The sequence below is a fragment of the Hoplias malabaricus genome, chromosome 1 (genome assembly GCF_029633855.1).
Source record: "Hoplias malabaricus isolate fHopMal1 chromosome 1, fHopMal1.hap1, whole genome shotgun sequence".
Taxonomy (NCBI): Eukaryota; Metazoa; Chordata; class Actinopteri; order Characiformes; family Erythrinidae; genus Hoplias; species Hoplias malabaricus.
The window spans coordinates 66,850,802-66,871,821 of record NC_089800.1 but is presented as its reverse complement, the minus strand read 5'-3'; the positions used below and the strand labels follow the sequence as shown (position 1 = coordinate 66,871,821).

General features: G+C 37.1%; 1 protein-coding gene across 1 annotated transcript; it reads left to right on the top strand.

Moving 5' to 3' along the window:
• The first annotated feature begins 224 nt into the window (after positions 1-224).
• Positions 225-15,753, top strand: qrsl1 (glutaminyl-tRNA amidotransferase subunit QRSL1). Its single transcript, XM_066671358.1, has 11 exons — positions 225-370; positions 1,101-1,260; positions 2,043-2,141; positions 2,222-2,318; positions 4,048-4,212; positions 4,509-4,684; positions 5,156-5,268; positions 5,694-5,886; positions 9,971-10,088; positions 10,754-10,959; positions 14,129-15,753. The coding sequence occupies exons 1-11, from the start codon at positions 347-349 to the stop codon at positions 14,344-14,346; spliced, it is 1,569 nt and encodes a 522-aa protein (XP_066527455.1). The 5' UTR covers positions 225-346; the 3' UTR covers positions 14,347-15,753.
• The last annotated feature ends 5,267 nt before the right edge of the window (positions 15,754-21,020 follow it).

The window sequence follows — 21,020 nt, the reverse complement described above, 5'->3', positions numbered from 1 at the left end:
TATTGGTACATTTTAGATGTATTAATTTCTTTATTAGAATGTGGATATTAATTTAATCGATTAAAATAAGGAACGTCTAGTTGAAAGAATCGACACGTTTGGTGAAGTGAGTCTATTGATCTGATTCACTTAAAAGAATCAATTCAAACTTAACTCGGCAGAGCTGCTTAGCGTCACCATTAGTTCAGCCAATCAGAGATCGTCTCTGAGTTTCACCGACGAATCAGAGAGCAGGGTATGGTCATGTGACTCCGACAGACAGGGTGCTAACATGTCAGCCTCCAGTACAACAGTGACAGTGTGAACTCTGGAAAATAATATAAAATAACGAGAGAATTCTTCAGTAATGCTGGGTTTGTCCATTAAAGAGGTAAATCAAACAGATGTATTAGGCTTAAAATATATATATATAAAACATATAAACGCATTCAAATTCCTTATAGACCTAGATTTGATATTAAATTGTAATTCTCGTGTATTTGAATGTGATTTTGAATGAAATTTATTGTATATGAATACGTGTTTAGACACGAAATATTTAATTATTTGCAGACGCCCTTTATAAAGAGTGAGTTAATCTACTTTATGGTGCAGCAGTTCTCACAGTACCCAAGGTGTATAAAACCTCAGCAAACATTGGGCTGTGGAGAACTTTACCATTCTCTCGAGTTTTGTAGCTCCATACAGTAATTGTGGGATGAGCTGATTTGATGTCTGAGATAGGAAAGTAATCACCTCAAATCAATCTGTGTTATTTCTGCTGCTCTTGTGGCAATGTGCCATCACATCCTCACAGCAGTGTTCCAACCTCTAGCAAGTCATCCATATTGTAGATTCTGTCACTTGAGCTAGAGGGAATCTACTAAAGAATACCCTTCATTTCAGAGTGATGGACTGGCAGGTGTCCAAAAACATTTGGCTATATAGTGTAAATGTTATAATATACATTATATCAGTGTATGTGCAAAATGTTTTCCAGTAACAATATTTACAGGTGTAATGGCATTTGATTGCTTGATACCATCTCATTTTATATTTTCATTTGATTTGGTTAGCATCTGGTGTTCACTTTGTATCCACTGATGCTCTAATTCCTCCAGGTATCTGCTGCTCTGAGGGAAGGAAAGCTGTCAGCCACTGAACTGTGCAGAAAATGTCTGAATCGAATCAAGAAGACACATTACCTCAATGCCTACATCACTGTCACAGAGGAACTGGCCATGAAACAGGCACAGGAGGCAGATCACAGGCTACTCAGAGGTGTGTTGTCGTGTGTTTGTGTGAATTTTGGCCTTCTTCACATTACCAGTCTTTAGTGACGCAAATCTGATTTTTTTCAGGGCTTTGTAGACATTAAATATGATCTTTCCAAATAGTTCACATTTATATATAGTCCTATATTGAATACATATTTGTTGGCATGCTACATAAATGTGAACACTCAGAACGGTCTTCATTCATATTTCTGCCTGTAAGCATACGATTAGTGCTGATGCCATCAGTTCTGCACCAAAATAATGAACTGAATGCTATAAAAGGAGCCATGCTGTTGATAGCTGAGCATAAATGAATGTGTATTAGATGTATAAGAAGCCATTTTCTAAGGACATACAATGTGCACTACACAGGGCATAGGGACCAATTGGAAAACATATCAATGTGTGCATGCACACTGTTTCAAGGGCAGATTTATTCACATTACTCATAGATACAGGTAATTTACATTTATGAATATGAAACATCAAGCCAAATTTGATCTGAGCAAGAAATCAGAATTTATTAATGAGGCTTGTGATGTGAACACAATTATGCACACACACTTTAAGGCATGCCAATTGTTGTTGTTGCTTAAATTAAGATCATGAATGATATCATCAAAATGATATAGAGACCATTACTGGAAAAAATGCATTAGTTTAGTTAGAAAATTAAGCAATTGTACTTAATATAATTATCTTCATTCACTTATGTGAGTACTAACAGAATAGGATAGAATTATGCAAGCTATTATATGACTCTGCATGTGTGTTTGCCATTGTCAGGTAAACCGCTCAGTCCCCTGGATGGTGTTCCTTTCTCTGTTAAAGACAATTTCTGCACAAAAAACATTGAGACCACCTGCGCCTCCTACATGTTAAAAGGTAATTAATCAAAGAGACAAAGAAAGCACTTTAATATATATTTGTCCATGTCTAAGCTGATCCTCATTTGTTTTCTCTAGGTTATTGTCCTCCATTCAGTGCCACAGTGGTGCAGAAGTTATTGGATCAGGGTGCTGTACTCGTGGGCAAAACCAATTTAGATGAGTTTGCCATGGGGTAAACAAAACTCTTTATCATGTCATGTCATTGCCATCTGTCTGTCTTCACATATGATTAAAATTAAATGTTTCCCTTTGCTGTAAATTCCTTCCTGTAAGTTCCTGACCTCTCAACAGTTCAGATTCAATGCAATTCTTTAGGACAGTATAACATGTTGGTATTATGCAAAGTTATGTTTAAAATATAATACATCAAGAGACAAGATAAGTTATTCATCAGACTGTGTTATAATTAAAAGCTAGACTATAAAATACATGTTTTCAGCCTAGAAACTGTAACCTCATTGCCTAGAGATCACAGGTTCGAATCCAGGTCCTTGCAGTACATGTGGCCTTGCTGTGTTTGTGGGTAGGATGGTCTCTTTCTCTCATCTCTGTCCACGTTGCTAGCTAACATGGCAGTCTTTCAGCTGATGTAGCACATCAGGACTGTTTCTGTTCTCTGATCACATGTTAAACTGTTCAGTAGTGTTGTATTAGCAGCAGGTCGGGGGAAAAAATCTTTGGGCCCAAAGAAGGTACCACGTGGAGCTTGTGGTACTGTGTGCAATTGAGGGAGATTCATTGCACCCAAGGATGGAATTGGAGAAAACTTTGTGTCCATCCTTTGTTTTTATTACAGTTTCAATTCATTTTAAGAAATTTTTCAAAAATATAAAAGAAATCTTCAAGTTCGGTCATAGAAACTGGTTCTTTCAAAGATTAAAGCTTTAAAGCCCCTAGGAACTCATTTTGAATTTTTTTGTATAATTCTAAACTTTGACAGAAATATGAAAAATCTCTCCTCCAAAATGAAAAAAAAAAAAAACACTCTTCAGAGGTCTCTGCAAACGGTGTGGACATGGTCCAATATACTACTGAACAGGTGTGACTGACAGCTCCTATCACCGGAGAATAGAATGTTGTTTACATTACCACAGCAACACAGCTTCGAGACAGAACAGTCACAGATTTTTTCTGGGTTTTACTCTGAACCCGCGTATGTCATTTTACACAAGATACACAATAAAACTACACAGGCAGGTAAAATTGGCATTATACAGCTGTATATGTACGAACCTACAGATGTCTTTTGTGTGGTTTCACATGATTATTTTGTTAACATAATAGTACAAACAGGATACCTTCTAGAGTGTCTCCAAATTAGTGCTTTCCCCGCTGCTACTCTACTGTACATGCCGGATCAGGGTGGTCGCTATCTCCACTTCTACCCTGCTATACTGCAGATGAAGTTTGGATGCTGTTCCTCCTTCTATTCTGCATTGCATGCTGACCGAGTATGGCTGTTATCCCCGCTACTACTCTGCTGTACTGCCAACCAAGTGGGTCTGCCTTTATCGCTGCTACTCTACTCTACACACCAACCCTACCCCTTAGCTCACTAAGATGGCTCCTAAGCTTTAGCTCATCAGTGTCTTCAACTCAGAGAAGAGGTGTGGCTCTAGTAGCCTTCTGATTGGTAAGGGTAATACTGACATAAGCATTATCCAATTTTAGGACTGACCATTATACATCGAGAGAAGAGCAGTACTGGTTAACGTTTCACATAACACCCAAGTTTAGAATTATACAGTAAATGATTATCACTTATAATTAATAATTATATTTAAAAAAGAGTTCCCAGGGCTTTTAAGTGCTGTTTATCAAATGGGGAATGTTGTTTAAAAAAAACAACATTTTTTTTCAAATCTCTTTGTATATTGTGCTCTCTTGAAATTCTCTTTTAGGGCGGGCAGTACAGATGGTGTGTTTGGTCCAGTGAGGAATCCCTGGAGTTATGCAGTTCCATACCGCGAACAGAGCGTGGCTCAGGATCTAGATACTGATTGGGTCATCACAGGGGGAAGTTCTGGAGGAAGTGCAGCTGCTGTGGCTTCACTCAGTAGCTTTATGTGAGTCTACCAAATTAGCAAATTAGCAAACATGGCCACTGAAACCCTAGCAGTACTAATACAAATGCCTGAATTGTCAAAATACACACTGGTGCCTTGTTCACACCGTATTTGATTTGTTAATTAGATTTTTATCAGATTGTCTCACATTACATGTTTCAAATAGCAAATTTTGGATTCAGCAAATAAACAGTAATAGTTCATTGCAATAAACATTGTTAAGAAAGCATCTCATTTGACCAAGGAAACTCAAATTGTGATGGTACAGAACCTGGCTCTGTGTTTGTGTGTGTCAGGGCTTTGGGATCAGACACAGGAGGTTCCACCCGTAACCCTGGCTCTCTGTGTGGGGTTGTGGCCTTGAAACCCACCTACGGCCTGCTGTCCCGCCATGGCCTCATCCCTCTGGTCAACTCCATGGATGTCCCAGGTATCCTGACCAGAAGTGTTCATGATGCTGCCACAGTACTGGGTACGAAGCTTAACTGTTCATTCCTTTGTTCAGTTATTTACTTTATTCAAGTCTGAGTTCCATTGAGGAGAATCCTAGTTATGTAACTGTGTCCCAATGAAATTTATAGATGAAGGTAGACAAGTAATAACAATGTGAAAAGCAGACTTTTAAAACAATATCCAATTAATAAAAATAAGGCAATCATTCCAAGTGAAATTAATTCAATTACAATTACAATGTTTACTGATCATTTCATGCATGTAATATAAACAGACATTACGTTTAGCACATACTAATTTAAGCTGGGATGTCTTCCATTTAAACTGCAACTGTTGTTGAAGAAAAATAATAATAATTGAAAACAAGTGATTGTTCTGAAAACATGACTGTGGAGCTGAGCTGGCTGAACAACGTTGGTGCTGCAGCAGATATGTCTGTACAAACAAAAAGCACAGTGTAGTCATAGAACTATGTGTTCTGTCTCTGCAGGTGTTCTTCAGGGTCAGGATGAAAAAGACTCAACTACAATTCAGGTTCCTGACTCACCTGCTGGCCTTCTGGAGCACTTTGACATCAGAGATATTTGTGTGGGAATACCAAAGGTAGCCTGCTTTCCTGGTAATGATATGGGTTAAAAGAGAAAATATAGTTTTAGACCGGGATTATAAGCATCGATGGTGCTTTATTATCAGTGTTCTCTGGATTGTCCAGAGGTAAATCACTACACTATGACATTAAATTGTGTTTCATTATCATGCACAGGTGCTAAGGTGTAACACCTGCAAGGTGGAAAGGGAAATATAAATAAAAACGTTTCAAAGCCAGAATTTAACTGCTGTTTCAACACTGATTAATATCAGTGGCTCCTAAATGCAATTTTTAAAAAATTATTCCTGATTATGATGAGGTTGGATAGCTCAAACTGATACTTTATTTTAGTATTTATTTTATTTATTTTAATCTATCTATAGTACATTCAATGATGCTTATTCACTGTAATGACCTATTGAATTGTGTGACTCTGCAGGAGTATCATGCTCCAATGTTGTGTGAGGAAACTCTTACACAGTGGAAGCGTGTGGCAGATCTTTTTGAGGGTGCGGGGGCGAGAGTTAAAGAGGTTTCACTGCCTCACACGCAGCACTCCATCGTCTGCTACCATGTGCTCTGCTGCTGCGAAGTGGCTTCTAATATGGCACGCTTTGATGGGCTTCAATATGGTATGTAAATGTAACACCATACACACAATACTGAACAACATGTTGTAAAAAAGCCTTAGTTCATTGCCATGGATCAGTTTTAATGTGCTCAGAATTAAGGCTAGACAGTAAATCTTATAATCATTTTTGTCACTATATTAACTTGGCAGTATAAACCATTGTTAAAATGTGCAATGGTCTATCTTCAGCTCCAGAGTCCCAACTTATTCACTATTAGGTAATTATTGACATTAGGGATGTCACAATACCAGAATTTTATTAACCGGTACCAATACCACTAAAATTCTACGATTCTCAATACCAATATACAAACCGGATTCCAAAAAATTTGGGACACTATTGTGAATAAAAACTGAATAAAAACAAATTGTGAATAAAAACTGAATGCAATGATGTGGAGATGGCAAATGTCAATATTTTATTCGTAATAGAACATAGATGACAGATCAAAAGTTTAATCTGAGTAAATGTAATAATTTAAAGGAAAAATATGTTGATTCAAAATTTCAGTGTCAACAAATCCCAAAAAAGTTGGGACAAGTAGCAATGCGTGGCTGGAAAAAGGAAATTGAGCATATAACGGACAGCTGGAAGACCAGTTAACACTAATTAGGTCAATTGATAACATGCTTGGGTATAAAAAGAGCTTCTCAGAGTGTCAGTGTCTCTGAAGCCAAGATGGTAAGAGAATCACCAATTCCACCATTGTTGTGCAGAAAGATAGTGCAGCAATACCAGAATGGTGTTACCCAGCATAAAATATCAAAGACTTTTAAGTTATCATCATCAACCGTGCATAACATCATCAAAAGATTCAGAGAATCTGGAACAATTGCTGTGCGTAAATGTCAAGGCCGTAAAACTCTACTGGATGCTCATGATTTCTTGGCCCTTAAACGTCACTGCACCTCAAACAGGAATGCCACTGTCAAGGAAATAACAGAATGGGCTCAGGAATACTTCCAGAAAGCATTGTCAGTGAACACAATCCACCGTGCCATCCGCCGTTACCAGCTGAAACTCTACAGTGCAAAGAGGAAGCCATTTCTAAGCAGCTCCACAAGCTCAGACGTTTGCACTGGGCCAGGGGTCTTTTAAAATGAAGTGTGGCAAAATGGAAGACTGTTCTGTGGTCAGATGAGTCACGATTTGAAGTTCTTTATGGAACACTGGGATGCAATGTCATCCGGACCAGAGAGGACAAGGATAACCCAAGTTGTTATCGACACTCCGTTCAGAAGCCTGCATCACTGATGGTATGGGGTTGCATGAGTGCTTGTGGCATGGGCAGCTTGCATGTCTGGAAAGGCACCATTAATGCAGAGAACTATGTTCAGGTTCTAGAACAACATGTGCTCCCATCTAGACGTCATCTCTTTTAGTGAAGACCCTGCATTTTTCAACAAGATAATGCCAGACCACATTCTGCAGCAATCACAACATCATGGCTACGTAGGAGAAGGATCCGGGTACTGAAATGGCCAGACTGCAGTCCAGATCTTTCACCTATAGAGAACATTTGGCGCATCATAAAGAGGAAGGTGCGACAAAGAAGGCCCAAGACGATTGAACAGTTAGAGGCCTGTATTAGACATTAATGGGAGAGCATTCCTATTTCTAAACTTGAGAAACTGGTCTCCTCTGTCCCCGGACGTCTGTTGAGTGTTGTAAGAAGAAGAATTGCAAAACATTGCAATTTAGTATATATTAGAACGAGACAACCTCCTCACACCCACTCACCCCATATTTAAATGGTCTCATGGGAGAAAGGCAGCTAGTGAAAGAAATCTAAGCTTTGAAAATATGTTTATTGTCTTGCTTATTGTTTGTTGAGATTGTGACAGCCAAATAAAACTGTTTGTGTCATCTCTGACAGTGCCTGGGTCTGTTAGGCACTGAAAGCAAATGCACTCTGCTGAAGCATGCTGTATTTGTCCCCCTCCTTGAATGCACATCGCAATAACTTGGCCCCTGATTAGTCTACAGACTTGACTGACATGTCATTAGAAAGTCGAGAGCCTTAGTTACAAAAGAATCATATGTTAATAGTTTTTTTCTTTTTTTCTTTTCTTTTTTTTTTTTTTTACTTTTTGTACTTTTTTGCCAGTACTCTTTACACAAACATGAGGATTACTAACGAACGGTTTGATGGAAAGTCACAAATTTGGTTTTGTTTTGAAAGGGACAGCTTAATGTAAGCGCTGGTAAGATATTTTTTCATTTTTTTTTATTTTATTTTGTGTCTGTCTTGCTTCTGGGCTGGTTGGGCTTCGTGATGCAGTGACTTTGTTTGGTTGTCAGAGTCAAATGCAAAATATTTTCATACGTAACTTTTTTTTTTTTCAACCAGTCGCATTGGACCTGCTGCTTCTCCTGCTGATGCCATTTCTTGTATTTTTGTTGTTGTTTTAGCACTCTCCACTTATTAGTGTGTAGGCTTATTATGGTGAACTTGTGTTGTTTGGGAGATCTGTGAACACTGTACTTTTTTCGAATTCGTATCGATTTGGTTCCCAAGTATCAGTTCTTGCGACATCTGTAATCAACATGCTGTATGATCAACCGTACAATGAAATTTGACCTCTGAATTTAACTCATTCGTGGCAGTGATAACACACACTCACACTACTTATTAGGGGCAATGAACACACACACACACTGAGTGGCGGGCAGCTATCCTTACCACCCAGGGAGCATTTTGTGGGTTAGATGCTTTGCTCAAGGACACTTTAGCCATGGATGTTCCTGCCAGTCTCGGGTATTGAACCAGCAGCTTTCTCATACGAAGCCCAGTCCTCTAACATAAGGCCATGGCTGCCACTCTGCCACTTTCTGGCACTCTAAATCATGCCAAAGATACTTAATCGTGCTCTATAGTGGTGGAAAACACCTTTCGCTGGGTGTTTTCAATTAATTTATTCTCTTATAGTGGACTCTTGCCTTTGGGCACGGTGACCATAGCTACTCGAAAGATTTTAAGTACATTTTTAAGCTTGTCTGTGGAGATTATATAAACTGTGTGTTAGGGGTAGGCGATATGGCCCTAAAATAATATCACAATATTTCAGGGTTTTTTTTGCAATAATGATATCATGGCTATATGAACAAAACACTGAAAAATACTTTTATTAATTTCAAGAACACACTAATGCAACAAAATAAATGTTATATTAATATTAATTATATTAATTAAATATATTAAAATGTCTATAGCATTACATGGTTTTATTTATTAAAAGGATTTATTTTACTACAAATGTAACAGTTTCAAATATTAAAATATGACAGTGACAAAAGAAATCAGTAAACATTTGCTTATTTTGTAAACAACAGTAATATTATATTATTGTATAAAATAAGGTAGCATATAAATCTACCACACAACAAAAGTGCAGAAAATGTAGTGTGTGGGTAGAAACAGCAAAAGGAATTGTACAAAAAGTAACCTTAAAACTTTACAGTAAATAACAAAACAAACACAGAATAGTTGCTGTGCTGAGTCATCATGCAAACAAGACAGAATATGATGATTAACATTATATTTTTTTCTTTTTATTATATAAAGAAATATGATATTATCACGAACGATACGATATGGTACAGCCATACTGTGTGTGCATATTTGCATATCCGTGTCTACAAAGGGTGCAACTGGCTGAATTAACCAATTATAAGTGAACATTACTGTTTAATTATTTGATATCAATATATTTAAATATATATGTATTATGCAGCTGACTAATGGAAAGGGCAGTGTACCACTATATTCTCATCATAACCTCTAGTTATATAAACCTACTTTCTTGTTTGCAAAAAAATAAATTATCCTATAGTTAGTAAAATCTTATTTATTAAATCCAGTCAAGGATCCCCAAAAGGATTCTTGATCCAGAAGAAGATGCACATCCACAGGGAAATCCACAAAGTCCTGTTTTTGATTAGTAATATCACATAGACCTAGTATGGATTAATAAGCCAGTAAGGAATAAACATATTTTTTTACATTAAGAAAAATGAACCCTAACATTTTTTCTGTATGCTGTACATGTTTTGCTTGCATATTTTTCTGTATGAAATTTTTCAGGTCACCGGAGCGAAGTGGAGAGTTCAACTGAAGCTCTCTATGCCACCACACGCCATGAGGGCTTTAACAATGTTGTCCGCAGGAGAATCCTCTCAGGAAACTACTTTCTGCTGAAACAGTGAGATAGTCCCTATAAACAAAAACACATAATAAACAAAACAATAATTTAGACCACCACATCTTAATGCCAAATTCAGTTGTTGAGCAAAACACTAATGTGTGATATTTTGGATGTGTTAAATGATGTGAATGCACAACTGCTATATTTTATACAATACATAAAATGTTTCCTGTGAAGAAGTTAATGCATGTTTTATCAGTTTATGGTTCATATTTTCCTTTAGTTTAAAGGGACATATTATATGTGCTCTGTCCAGCCTTAGAATCCATGAGTGAGTTTTTTTATGCATTTTCACTTATCTTTCTTTTTTCTCTTTTCAATTTTCACTCGGTACTTTTATTCCTACAAGATAGTTGTGTTTGTATTTCCTCAGCCTTTAGTGATGTAGCAGTCTCATTTAAATTTTAATTCTGCAGAGGTTGTTTAAACATACTAAAGAAAGTCAAAAATACTATTCTTTTACTACGGGGTATGCTCACACCTCCCTTTTCACTCTTCATTGCTCACTAGCAGCTCTATAGACTATAAGGTCTCATAAGTTGTTAGTTGAACTTGCCCAGAAACATCTCTTTAAGACTATATCCCACCAAATATATTGTAATTGATACAAATATGTTTTGTTATTGGAAGTTTGTTCTGATCATTTCTCTTGCATCCTGCAGGAACTATGACCAGTACTTTGTGAAGGCGCAGCAGATGAGACGTCTGATTGCGGAGGATTTCTGGGGTGTTTTCCAGTCTGGTGTTGATGTGCTCCTCACTCCCACGACTCTGAGAGACGCAGCACAATATGCTGAGTTCATTCAGGAAGACAACCGCACACGAAGTGCCCAGGATGATATCTTCACCCAACCGGTCAACATGGCAGGTAGCCAAAAACATCTGTATATCAATAAATATAAATACTGAAAAATTCAATATTATAACTCATTTTTACAGTGTCTGATTTAAATAGAATAATTACAGTGGGAAAATGTGTATTAGTATTGTCAACTTTTCAGTATTGATATATACTGAGAAAATAAATCAGTGCTCCTCATGCTCCCAGGTTGGAGGCATCATATCATTTGAGGAGTCATGGCTAAGAGTAATTTGGGGAGAATATTAAGCAAAAAGTTTAGAAAAAGATTGAAAAACATTTTAAACCTTACTAAAAGTCTTCAAAAGTGTTATGACTGTTGTAGTAAATTACACATCCATACACCATACATTTTCAAGAGAAGTCTGGGCTGCAGGCAGGCAAATCAAGCAAATGCATTTGGCATCTATGAAGTTAGCTTGAAAGATTATTGGTTTACTGCCTCATTTGTATTCATGACTTTTGTTTTATGGTCAGATGCCATAGAATGTCATAAACGAATGTGGTTCCAATGTTATACTTGGTCCATGTATATCAGATATGCTTTCCTGATTGCTATTGTTTTTGATTATATCTACAGTGCCCTCAATAATTATTGCCACCCCTGGTTAAGAAGTGTTCTTTGGCTTCTAATAAGTTCTATTTTTTTTAAATAATATAGGACAACAATGCAAAAAAGGAAAAAAATAAGCTTTAATTCAAGTGCCTTTATTTGGTAGGGAAAAAATCACACATTAAGGAATAAATCTTTTGAATGAAATCATGTGTGCCACAATTATTGGCACCCCTGGTGTTACTACTTTGTACAACCTCCTTTTGCCAACAAGACAGCACTTAATCTTCTCCTATAACTCTTCACAAGATGGAGAATACAGAAAGAGGGATCTTCGACCATTCCTCTTTGCACAACCTCTCTAAAACATCCAGAGTTCTGGGTCTTCTCCTATGCACTCTCCTCTTCAACTCACCCCACAGGTTTTCTATTGGGTTGAGGTCTGGGGACTGAGATGGCCATGAGAGGGGCTTGATTTTGTTCCTTGTGAACCATTTTTGAGTAGATTTGGCCACATGTTTAGGTTCATTATCTTGCTGAAAGATCTAGTGACTACCCATCTTCAGCTTTCGTCTTGATATTTCAAAGAGTTCATGATCCCATGTATCCTTACAAGGTTCCCAGGTTCTTTGATGTAGAAACAGGCCCGCAGTATCACTGATACTCCCCCATACTTTTGGGCATCAGGCGTTTTTCTGCGTACTCATCCTTGGTGTTACCAGACGCACTTAGAGTGTTTGTTGCCAAAAAGCTCCATCTGTCCAACGTACACGGTCCCAGTTAAAATCCCAGTACCGCTGGGCAAACTCCACCCATTTACACTTATAAGAATAACTCAGAAAAGGCTTTCTCCGTGCAGGCCCCCAAACAGATTGTTGGCATGTATATGGGCCATTTATATGGATAAACCTTAATAAAATGGGAACGGTTGTTGATATTAACTTCCTGTTTGTGGCACATTAGTATATGGGAGGGGGGAAACTTTTCAAGATGGGTAGTGACCATGGCAGCAATTTTGAAGTCGGCCATTTTGGATCCAACTTTTGTTTTTTCAATGGGAAGAGGGTCATGTGACACTTCAGACTTATTGGGAATTTCACAAGGAAAAAAAATTCTAAATTTTTTCAGAGTGAGATTATGCTTCTGCAATAAAAAATTAATTTATTTTAAGGCTTTTAACACATTTTAACTAGGGGTGCCAATAATTATGGAGGTTGCTGTATGCATATTTCTGGTTACTTTATGATAATGTGCATATTTTGCATAGAATTCAAACCCAAAACATGTTACTGGTATCAATCAAGAGAAACTTTAATTATGAGTAAATTTTATCAAGCATGCATTTCAGCTACAAAAGTCAGAACCTTGTCAACACAAATGAGAAGTGAAACAGCAGTGATTTGCTGCTTGAGAGCTCTTATTGCATGCAAATTGTTTGCGCTCCAATTATTAGTTCCATTCTTTGGCACCATTATTAGTTCTATTCATGATTGTACTCTATGAATGGAACATTAATCTAGAAGGTAGATATGTTAATAAACATTTATTTAACTGACATAAGTACAAAACCTGCCTGCAAAAAATTAATAATAATAAACAAAGTTGTGTGTGTGTATATATCTCTTTTCTGGAAATGTTATATGTATTATATTAACAAAAAAAGAAATTTAAGTTTTATTTCCCCAGCAGATGCATAAAAAACAAAATTGATGGAACATATTTAATGCAAACATCCACGCTAAGGTGGAACGGTATGTTAGAAAAAGAAAACTGTTGTTTATATGTGACTGAAATATAACTTGTCTGTAAGTCTTTATTCACTGTTTGAATTAACACAGAAACTCATTTCATCCAGTTAGCCGTCTCCCAAATTTCCATCTTATGTAATCTGACTCAGCATAAATAAGTCATTATTAACCACCCATGGGGGAATAGAGCAATATCTTCAACTCAGTTCATTCTTTTCAATGTCTATTTTCTGTCTAAACACCTTAGATGCTGGTTCTCTGCGATGAGTATAGAGAGAGAAAGCATAGAATACCAAAAAAACACGCAGTTTTTTGTTCTTTTTATGCCATTTACTGAAACAGGGGCTTTGTATGCAAAAAGACTGAAAAGCTAGCAAATTGTATACTCATATTTTTATAAATATTTTTTTTTCTTTAATTAAAATGATAAACATTGCCTTCAATACCCTACTCAACCAATAAAAACACAAGTAAACAAATGACCAGAATAGTGTATGGAATCCAGTTCAGGGTTGCGGTGGGTCTGGAGCCAGGGTGTGTTCCTAAATTAGGAACACACCCTGGAGGGGGCACCAATCCTTCACAGGGCAACACAAACTCACACCTATGGACAAATTTAAGTCGCCAATCCACCTACCAACATGTTTTTTTTTTTTTTTGGACTGTGGGAGGAAACCCACGCAGGAGAACACACCAAACTCCTCACAGACAGTCAGCCAGAGCGGAACTTGAACCCATACCCTCAATGTCCCTGGAGCTGTGTGATGTGACACTACATGCAAAAAATGTCATAAAGATATTTTTATAATCATATTATACCATAGGACAGCTGAAGTCTGGGATTTAAAATCTAAGTCTTTAACTTATTCTGCTCCAGGTGTTCCTGCTGTTACCGTACCAACAGCGCTGTCAAGTAGAGGTCTTCCCATTGGCCTACAGCTGATTGGGCAGTCCTTCCAGGACATGAAACTGCTGACTGTGGCCCATTGGATGGAGCAGCAGCTGGACTTCCCTGTTATTCATTTCCATGATGACGCAGAGGAGAGGAAAACAGACAAACTGCAGCGGGAGCGGGAATGCAAACTAGGCTCATGAACTTAAATAATGTGAGAGTAAGTGAAAAAAAAATATGCCATTTTCAAACAGATGAATTCTGTCTTTCTGAAGAGAGTGGGCCGATGGCAGGTGTCCGTTTGTGATCTATTCTATATCTTCTTTTGTTAATGCTGTAGATTGTGTGTTCAATAAACAGAGTTATATTTGACATCCTGGACAGGCCTGGTGTCTGTGAAGATTGAATTACTACTGCTTTACCATGAGAACTCAAAGATGCATTCATAAATTAAAAATTAGGGAGAAATAAGGCCACTGGATTAATATGCTCTAAATAAAGCGGTCAGGGCTAAAATCTCAAGGCACTTTGTGTTAGATTACAGATTCATCAGTTGACCAATAATTTTGGCTAATTTTTGATGACTCAGCCTGTGATAAGTGTTCTCTTCCAAGTGGAAGCTCTCCAATTACATTACATTGAAACGATACAGTGGTGCTTCACCCTCCCAGCTTATATCATATGTAATCTAGCTGTCTTGTGGGACATGACTAAATTGGGATAAAACTATTAAAATCAACAAAATAGTAAGGCGAGATTGTCATAAATGACTGTTTAAAGTTGGCCATGGACATCAGTCAGTACAGAACTTTTTAATTAAAACTACTGAAGAACAACATTTAAACATCTACAGTGATATTGTTTAATGCAAATAACATTAAGAACATCTTTAGGTTTGGAAAATTCTCAACCGTATGAGAGTGATATAAACATTTCCAGAGATGTTTGGACATTTTGTAACACTATTAAAACATGAATCTATGATTTGTTAATTGGCTACTATACTGGCTAATGGCTAATGTACACTATTCTGAAGCATTACATACTATATAAAAGATAAAAAAAACTTTCACCAAAGTCTCAGTCAGAAAAAAAAGGTTGTTCTTCATTAGGTTTTTGTCAAATTTTGTAAGAATGGCCAAACATTTTTCAATGCAACATCAGTGTCCATGGCATGGGTGATCTGTGATGGTACCATTGTTGTGGAGAGTTCTATTGGTGCTTTGGATAGACATGCTTCCATCAAGATGATTTATCCCCAGCAAGTACATTTCTATTTCAGTAGGTCAATGCCAGGCCTCATTCTACACAAATTACAACAACATGGCTTTATAGACACTGTGTGTCCACATCTGTCATATATTGAAAATGTATGGTGCACCATGAAGAAGAAACTCAGCGAATCTAATCTACAAATTCCAAAGGACAGAAAGTTAAACCAAAATAAAATATGAGACCCAATGGTAAACATGCATCTATTCCAGGTTTTTCTTTTTAATTTGTTTGTTTGCAAGCATTAATTTGTGAATTTGTTTATATTTAACAAATAGAGTTAAGTTCACCATTGTAAACAATGAAGATCTTTTCTTTTCCCCATGTCTGTTAAATAAATGTTCATGTAAATTAACTAAATGAACAAATTGCAGATTTCATTATTTATTGCATTTTTACGAATTGTCCCAACTTTTCTAAAAATGGTGTTTGTACATCTCAGCAACCAACCTTTGTTTTGTTACTTTTCCACAAATCCATTAATAGTGTATTTTTACACTTGAATTGTAAAAATATTGTGAGCAAAATAATGAGCATTTTTATTTTTAAAGACATAAATATGGTATAGCTGGTGCAACTTCTGAATTGTGCTGTGTATTTATGCCAGAGATACACTGTATACCCTGAAGTTTGTAGTCACTTGCTCATCCAACATTCCTTTTGAATTGAAGAGTATTCATTGTATAGGGCCTTATTTTATTTCAGGCTTTTCTATAGAGTTTATTTAAGCTGTGTTTGTGTGCACAATTCAACATGTCTACCATGCGTGCACTCATTATATGGGTGTAACACAACTAACTTAAGGCAAGACATTTTCCATTAGAGCAGAATGTGCTAAAGCTTAGGGTAAACTTTAGAAGTGCATTTTAATCATGAATGCAGAAGACAGAATGACCACTTCTCTTTTAGTGAAATTGATGGCATCATCTCTCAGTATTACTGTAGCGGAAGAGAGTCAGATCCGCTATATTGTAATGTTTTGCGTGCTTACTATGACCATGTTTTGCTCATAAAACCGGGCTTATGCTGATGTTTCCTGGACAACAGCAACTTGAATCAAAAATGTTTCTCTGACTCATAACAATATTGGAAACTTTTTTGGTGATATGTGGAATCATTTACAACATCATAGATAATAACCATTGAACCAGGCAAAGAAGCATTTACAGGAATGCATCAATATTGCATAAATATTTCTTCAATGTTCTTGGTTCTATACAGAGCCTATACCTTTACTTAAGAACCGTTAAAGACCCTTTTATTTCTAGAGTGTATATAAATATTCAGTGTTTATCACCAACTCTTAGGGTCTGTCCAAAAACATGGTGAGCTGTCTAATTAGAGAGCATTTTACGTCACAGTGTGCCCGCTCCTGACATGTAGGCTGTCCCAATTCTTAGATACCTCATTATGTTCAAATAATTAAAATCGCAATAAAAACGTGAAGATTATAATCCACCGCGCTGAAATTGAGGCAATGCTAGCCACAGAATTGGGAAAAAAAATTGGGGGGGTGGGCTACTCTTTGCCACGTGTCGTGCAACAGTAAAAGACGGGGGGGAGAGAAAAAAAGCTTGAGTATTGATCTTTTTACATGAGTATTGCTCAATATCAATACCAGGGTTGATATCAATATTATCAATTATTCTAAACTCTAGTTAGAATGCTGTCTGCTTAAACAGTGGTCTATGCAGTCAGTGCCTAGTTCACAAGTAAACAAGGTTTAGTTGTCTTCTGTTCATTGTCTGTGATTGTAACTTGTGTCATACTGACACCAATTCTGCAAAATATGTCTTATCCAGTGTGGGTTTTTTAGTTTACAGCTGTTACAAGGTTAAACTGGGCACTCATTACACAAAACCCTACTGAAACAGAAGCTAATGTGTGCCTTCTCAACACTGTACTCAGTGTGGTAGATTTAGCCAGTCCTGGTGAGTCTGTATGTTGACTTATCTAAAGCTGAAGAGCAGAGCTGCTGGAATTACATCTCTAGACAAAACTGTCACACTCCCAGGAAAGCCAACCTTAACATTTTCCCCCATACAAGCACCTGTACAACATCCATGAAATTAAGGAAAGAGCTCTCCATGTAAACAAGATCTTATTGTAATTTTTAGTACTGGGCACAATAGCAGCAGTTTAAAAAATAAAAAACTTAACTTTTGTTAAACTGATCTTGGACCTGAACCAATTCACTCCTTCATTGGTCTGTCAAGAAGCTGTTTATCATTCATAGTGAAAATACTGGTAATGTTTGCTTAGATTTTCACAAGATATCTGAAATATAAAAACTGTAATACTGTACATTTGAATGTCACATATCCTGAATATGTTGCTCAAGGTTGTACTTCTGTCTTTGTTACTGTTGTGAAGAAGTGTAAAATCATCTTCCTTATATCATGAGGACAGTCATAGGTCAAGTGACCTTATAAGCATGCAACTTCAGAGTTCAAAAGAATTAAATTATGGCAGTGGTCCTAAATAAACGTCACTGTCTGGATAGCTTTCACACCCACCCACACACACACGCACACAAACCCACACACACACACACCCTTAAGCCCAGGTGTGATTCCTCCCACTTGTTGCCTGTTCTAACCTCAGATTGATGTGTGAAAAGCAACAAAAAACTCTAGCGCAGCTGCACATGAATGGCAACTTATGATTAGAAATGTATATGCACTCCTCACACACCCCCATTACTTAGCTTTGGAACAATGTAACTGTGTTGTCTACTACAGAGTGATGGAGCACCATTCATTGGAGTGTGGCAGACTTCATTCTTGTTTATGTGGCCGAATGCAATCCTTAGAGCAATGTTCTAATATTTAGTGTCAGTATTTTATTTATTTATTTTGGAGATCAGAGGTTGTTGGAGAGTCTAATGGGGATTAATTACCTATTATTAATGACCAATTGTTACCTGTATTACCATATATTAATGTGAGTCAGATGCTTTTAGCCATACAGTGATTCCTTACACCTTCATAATTTTGGTGCGCGTAAATGTAACCAGCTGTGAGGGAAGACGAAGAGGTGCTAATGAAATCACAGCTAGCCGAGGAGTCTACACCTCTCAGCTCACACACACACACAAACACATGATTCTCAATCACAGTCTCATTCCCCAGATGTCTCATTTACATTGTATCAGTGAATTTCAATCCCACTCCCTGGTATTCACACTATAAACCCTTCATGATCTGAATGATGTCTGGAAAGAAAGAAAATGCAATGTCAAAGGCCCCTAGTATTGAAATGTAGGCTGAATGCTTTGTATGATTTCCTGTTACAGGTGCTCTCAGTAAATTATCAGCAGTATCAGCTTGCTCTGTAGTCCTTGAATACAGCAGTTAATGCTCCATAGAGTTGTTCCCTGTTTATAATAAGATTAGTACAAAATATATGATACATTCACAAAAATAATTTCTTAACAAGTGAAGTCGTTTAAAAACTAGTCAACATACTGTATGTAGTAGTTCTCATAGTTCATATATATATAAAGGACTTTAATTAAATGATAAATAAATGATAAATATGATAACATTATAATGATTGGAAATCTCTCATTGTTGCTATGTGTTTTAAATATGTGTCTATACAACATAGTCAAAAGTTTAGACCTGGGCTCCTAATGCTATTTGTGAGATTAAGGGTATTAACTAACGTACATCTGGGACAGAAATGGATGCACCTTAAAGTAGTGAAGTGACTCACTTTAAGTGCATGTAATCCCATAAAGTAAGTACTTATTACGAATATGGTTACAGCACTTTTTAAAGCTATTTCGGGGGAAATTTTGTAAAGGAAATCTGTTGCATCAGTCATGTTCCAGAATGTACAGGCTTTGTTTTTATTTCATTTGCCATGGAAATTCAACCTTCTGGAAAGCAATGCCTAAGCTATGCCTAAAATATCTCGATATGCAAATTATTATGGTCAACTGGTAGGTGATCAGTTACCTTTTACTCCTACCTTTAGACCTGGTAGGAAAATAAATGCAAATGTGATCTCAGTTTCAATACGTTGAATAGGGAAGTTGAAGTAAGAAACTGCTTCTGTATTTGTTTAAATTAAATACACTAAACATCCAAAATTATGTAGAGACTTTAAAGTCTCCATGCTCAGTACAAGCCTAGGCCACAGTGGTGTAAAGCCTTCAAGTACTGGGCTGTGAAATTGTGGAACTGCATTTTCAGAGGTGATGGTGCAATGATCAGACCATCTGGGGTGAACAGAAACAGTGTTTGTAATCCTGTGTCAGTAACTTATCTCACTAATGCTCATGGACATATTCCACCACCAATTGTATACCCTGCAAAAAAAGGGCCATGTATATTCTGATATTAGACATATGATATGATATGATATGAGAGAGAGAGAGAGAGAGAGAGAGAGAGAGAGAGAGAGAGAGAGAGAGAATGTCATATTATATAAACCTGTTTATTGTTTGGCACTAGGCAACAGCTCCAATCCTCATTTAGACAATTGAAAGGAAATATGTCACTTCCTATACATGCACACACACACACACACACATAGACATACCTCAGGGCAATAGACTATACCCTTCAGGGACCCAAAGAAAAAATCTTTTCTGAAAATTGATTAAACCAAACACAGTGGCCAATCAAGTACATTTGTAGATATATACACTTTGATGCAGGGAAGCACAGTGGTACAGCAGGTAGTGTTGCAGTCACACAGGTTGTGGGTTAACATCCTGCTCGGGGGGACTCTCGGTGATGAGTTTGGTATGTTCTCCCATGGTCCAAAATCACATGTTGGTAGATGGATTGGCAACTCAAGAGTGTCCATAGGTGTGAGTGTCACCTTGTGAAGGACTGGCACCCCCTTCAGGGTGTGTTCCTGCCTTGCACCCAGTGATTCCAGGTAAGCTTTAGACCATGAAATGGATAATGAACTCACATTACCATACGGTAGAAAAACCACAGTACAATATGTCAAAATTATTCAGAAGACTGAACTGCTATTAGGGTGGCATGGTGGCGCACGTCCGTGTTGGTTTCCTCCAGGTGCTCCGGTTTCCTCCCACAATTGAAAAACACACATTGGTAGGTGGATTGGCAGCTCAAATGTGTCCGTACATGTGAGTCTGTGAGTGAATGTGTGAGTGTGTGTCGCCTTGCTAAGGACTGGTGCCCCTTTGCGGCATGTTATTTCAGGTAGACTTGCCATCAGGATGAAGCTGTTACAGAAGATGAAGGAATGAATGAACACTGACCTTCATTAATACAGCATAAATACAACATTAAATGTAATATCCAAGTATTACACTCAGCTACAATAACTCAAGTATATTGTCGCTGTCCAATTAAAAAGATCTATTTCCCAAAACAGCAACTTTACAGGAGAAGGGGAAAAGCTTCTTTACTTTTAATGGACATCAATATAAAACATTTTATTCCAAGTAATTTTGGAGCATTTCTATTGGTTCACACAGTGTGAAGGACAGCTGCTGTGTTTAAATGTAAAGTTAACTAAAAGTCCACAAAAATGGAGATACACGTTTTTAACTGTACAGAGACATTATCCTCCCACTTATATGATAATGGTTCATTTTGTTATTTTGCTTTATACTATA

Coding starts and splice junctions, on each gene's coding strand:
- qrsl1 (XM_066671358.1), top strand. CDS start 347: ATGCTGGGTTTGTCCATTAAAGAG. Junction 371..1,100: donor TGGGTTTGTCCATTAAAGAG/GTAAATCAAACA, acceptor TAATTCCTCCAG/GTATCTGCTGCTCTGAGGGA. Junction 5,887..9,970: donor CTTTGATGGGCTTCAATATG/GTATGTAAATGT, acceptor GAAATTTTTCAG/GTCACCGGAGCGAAGTGGAG.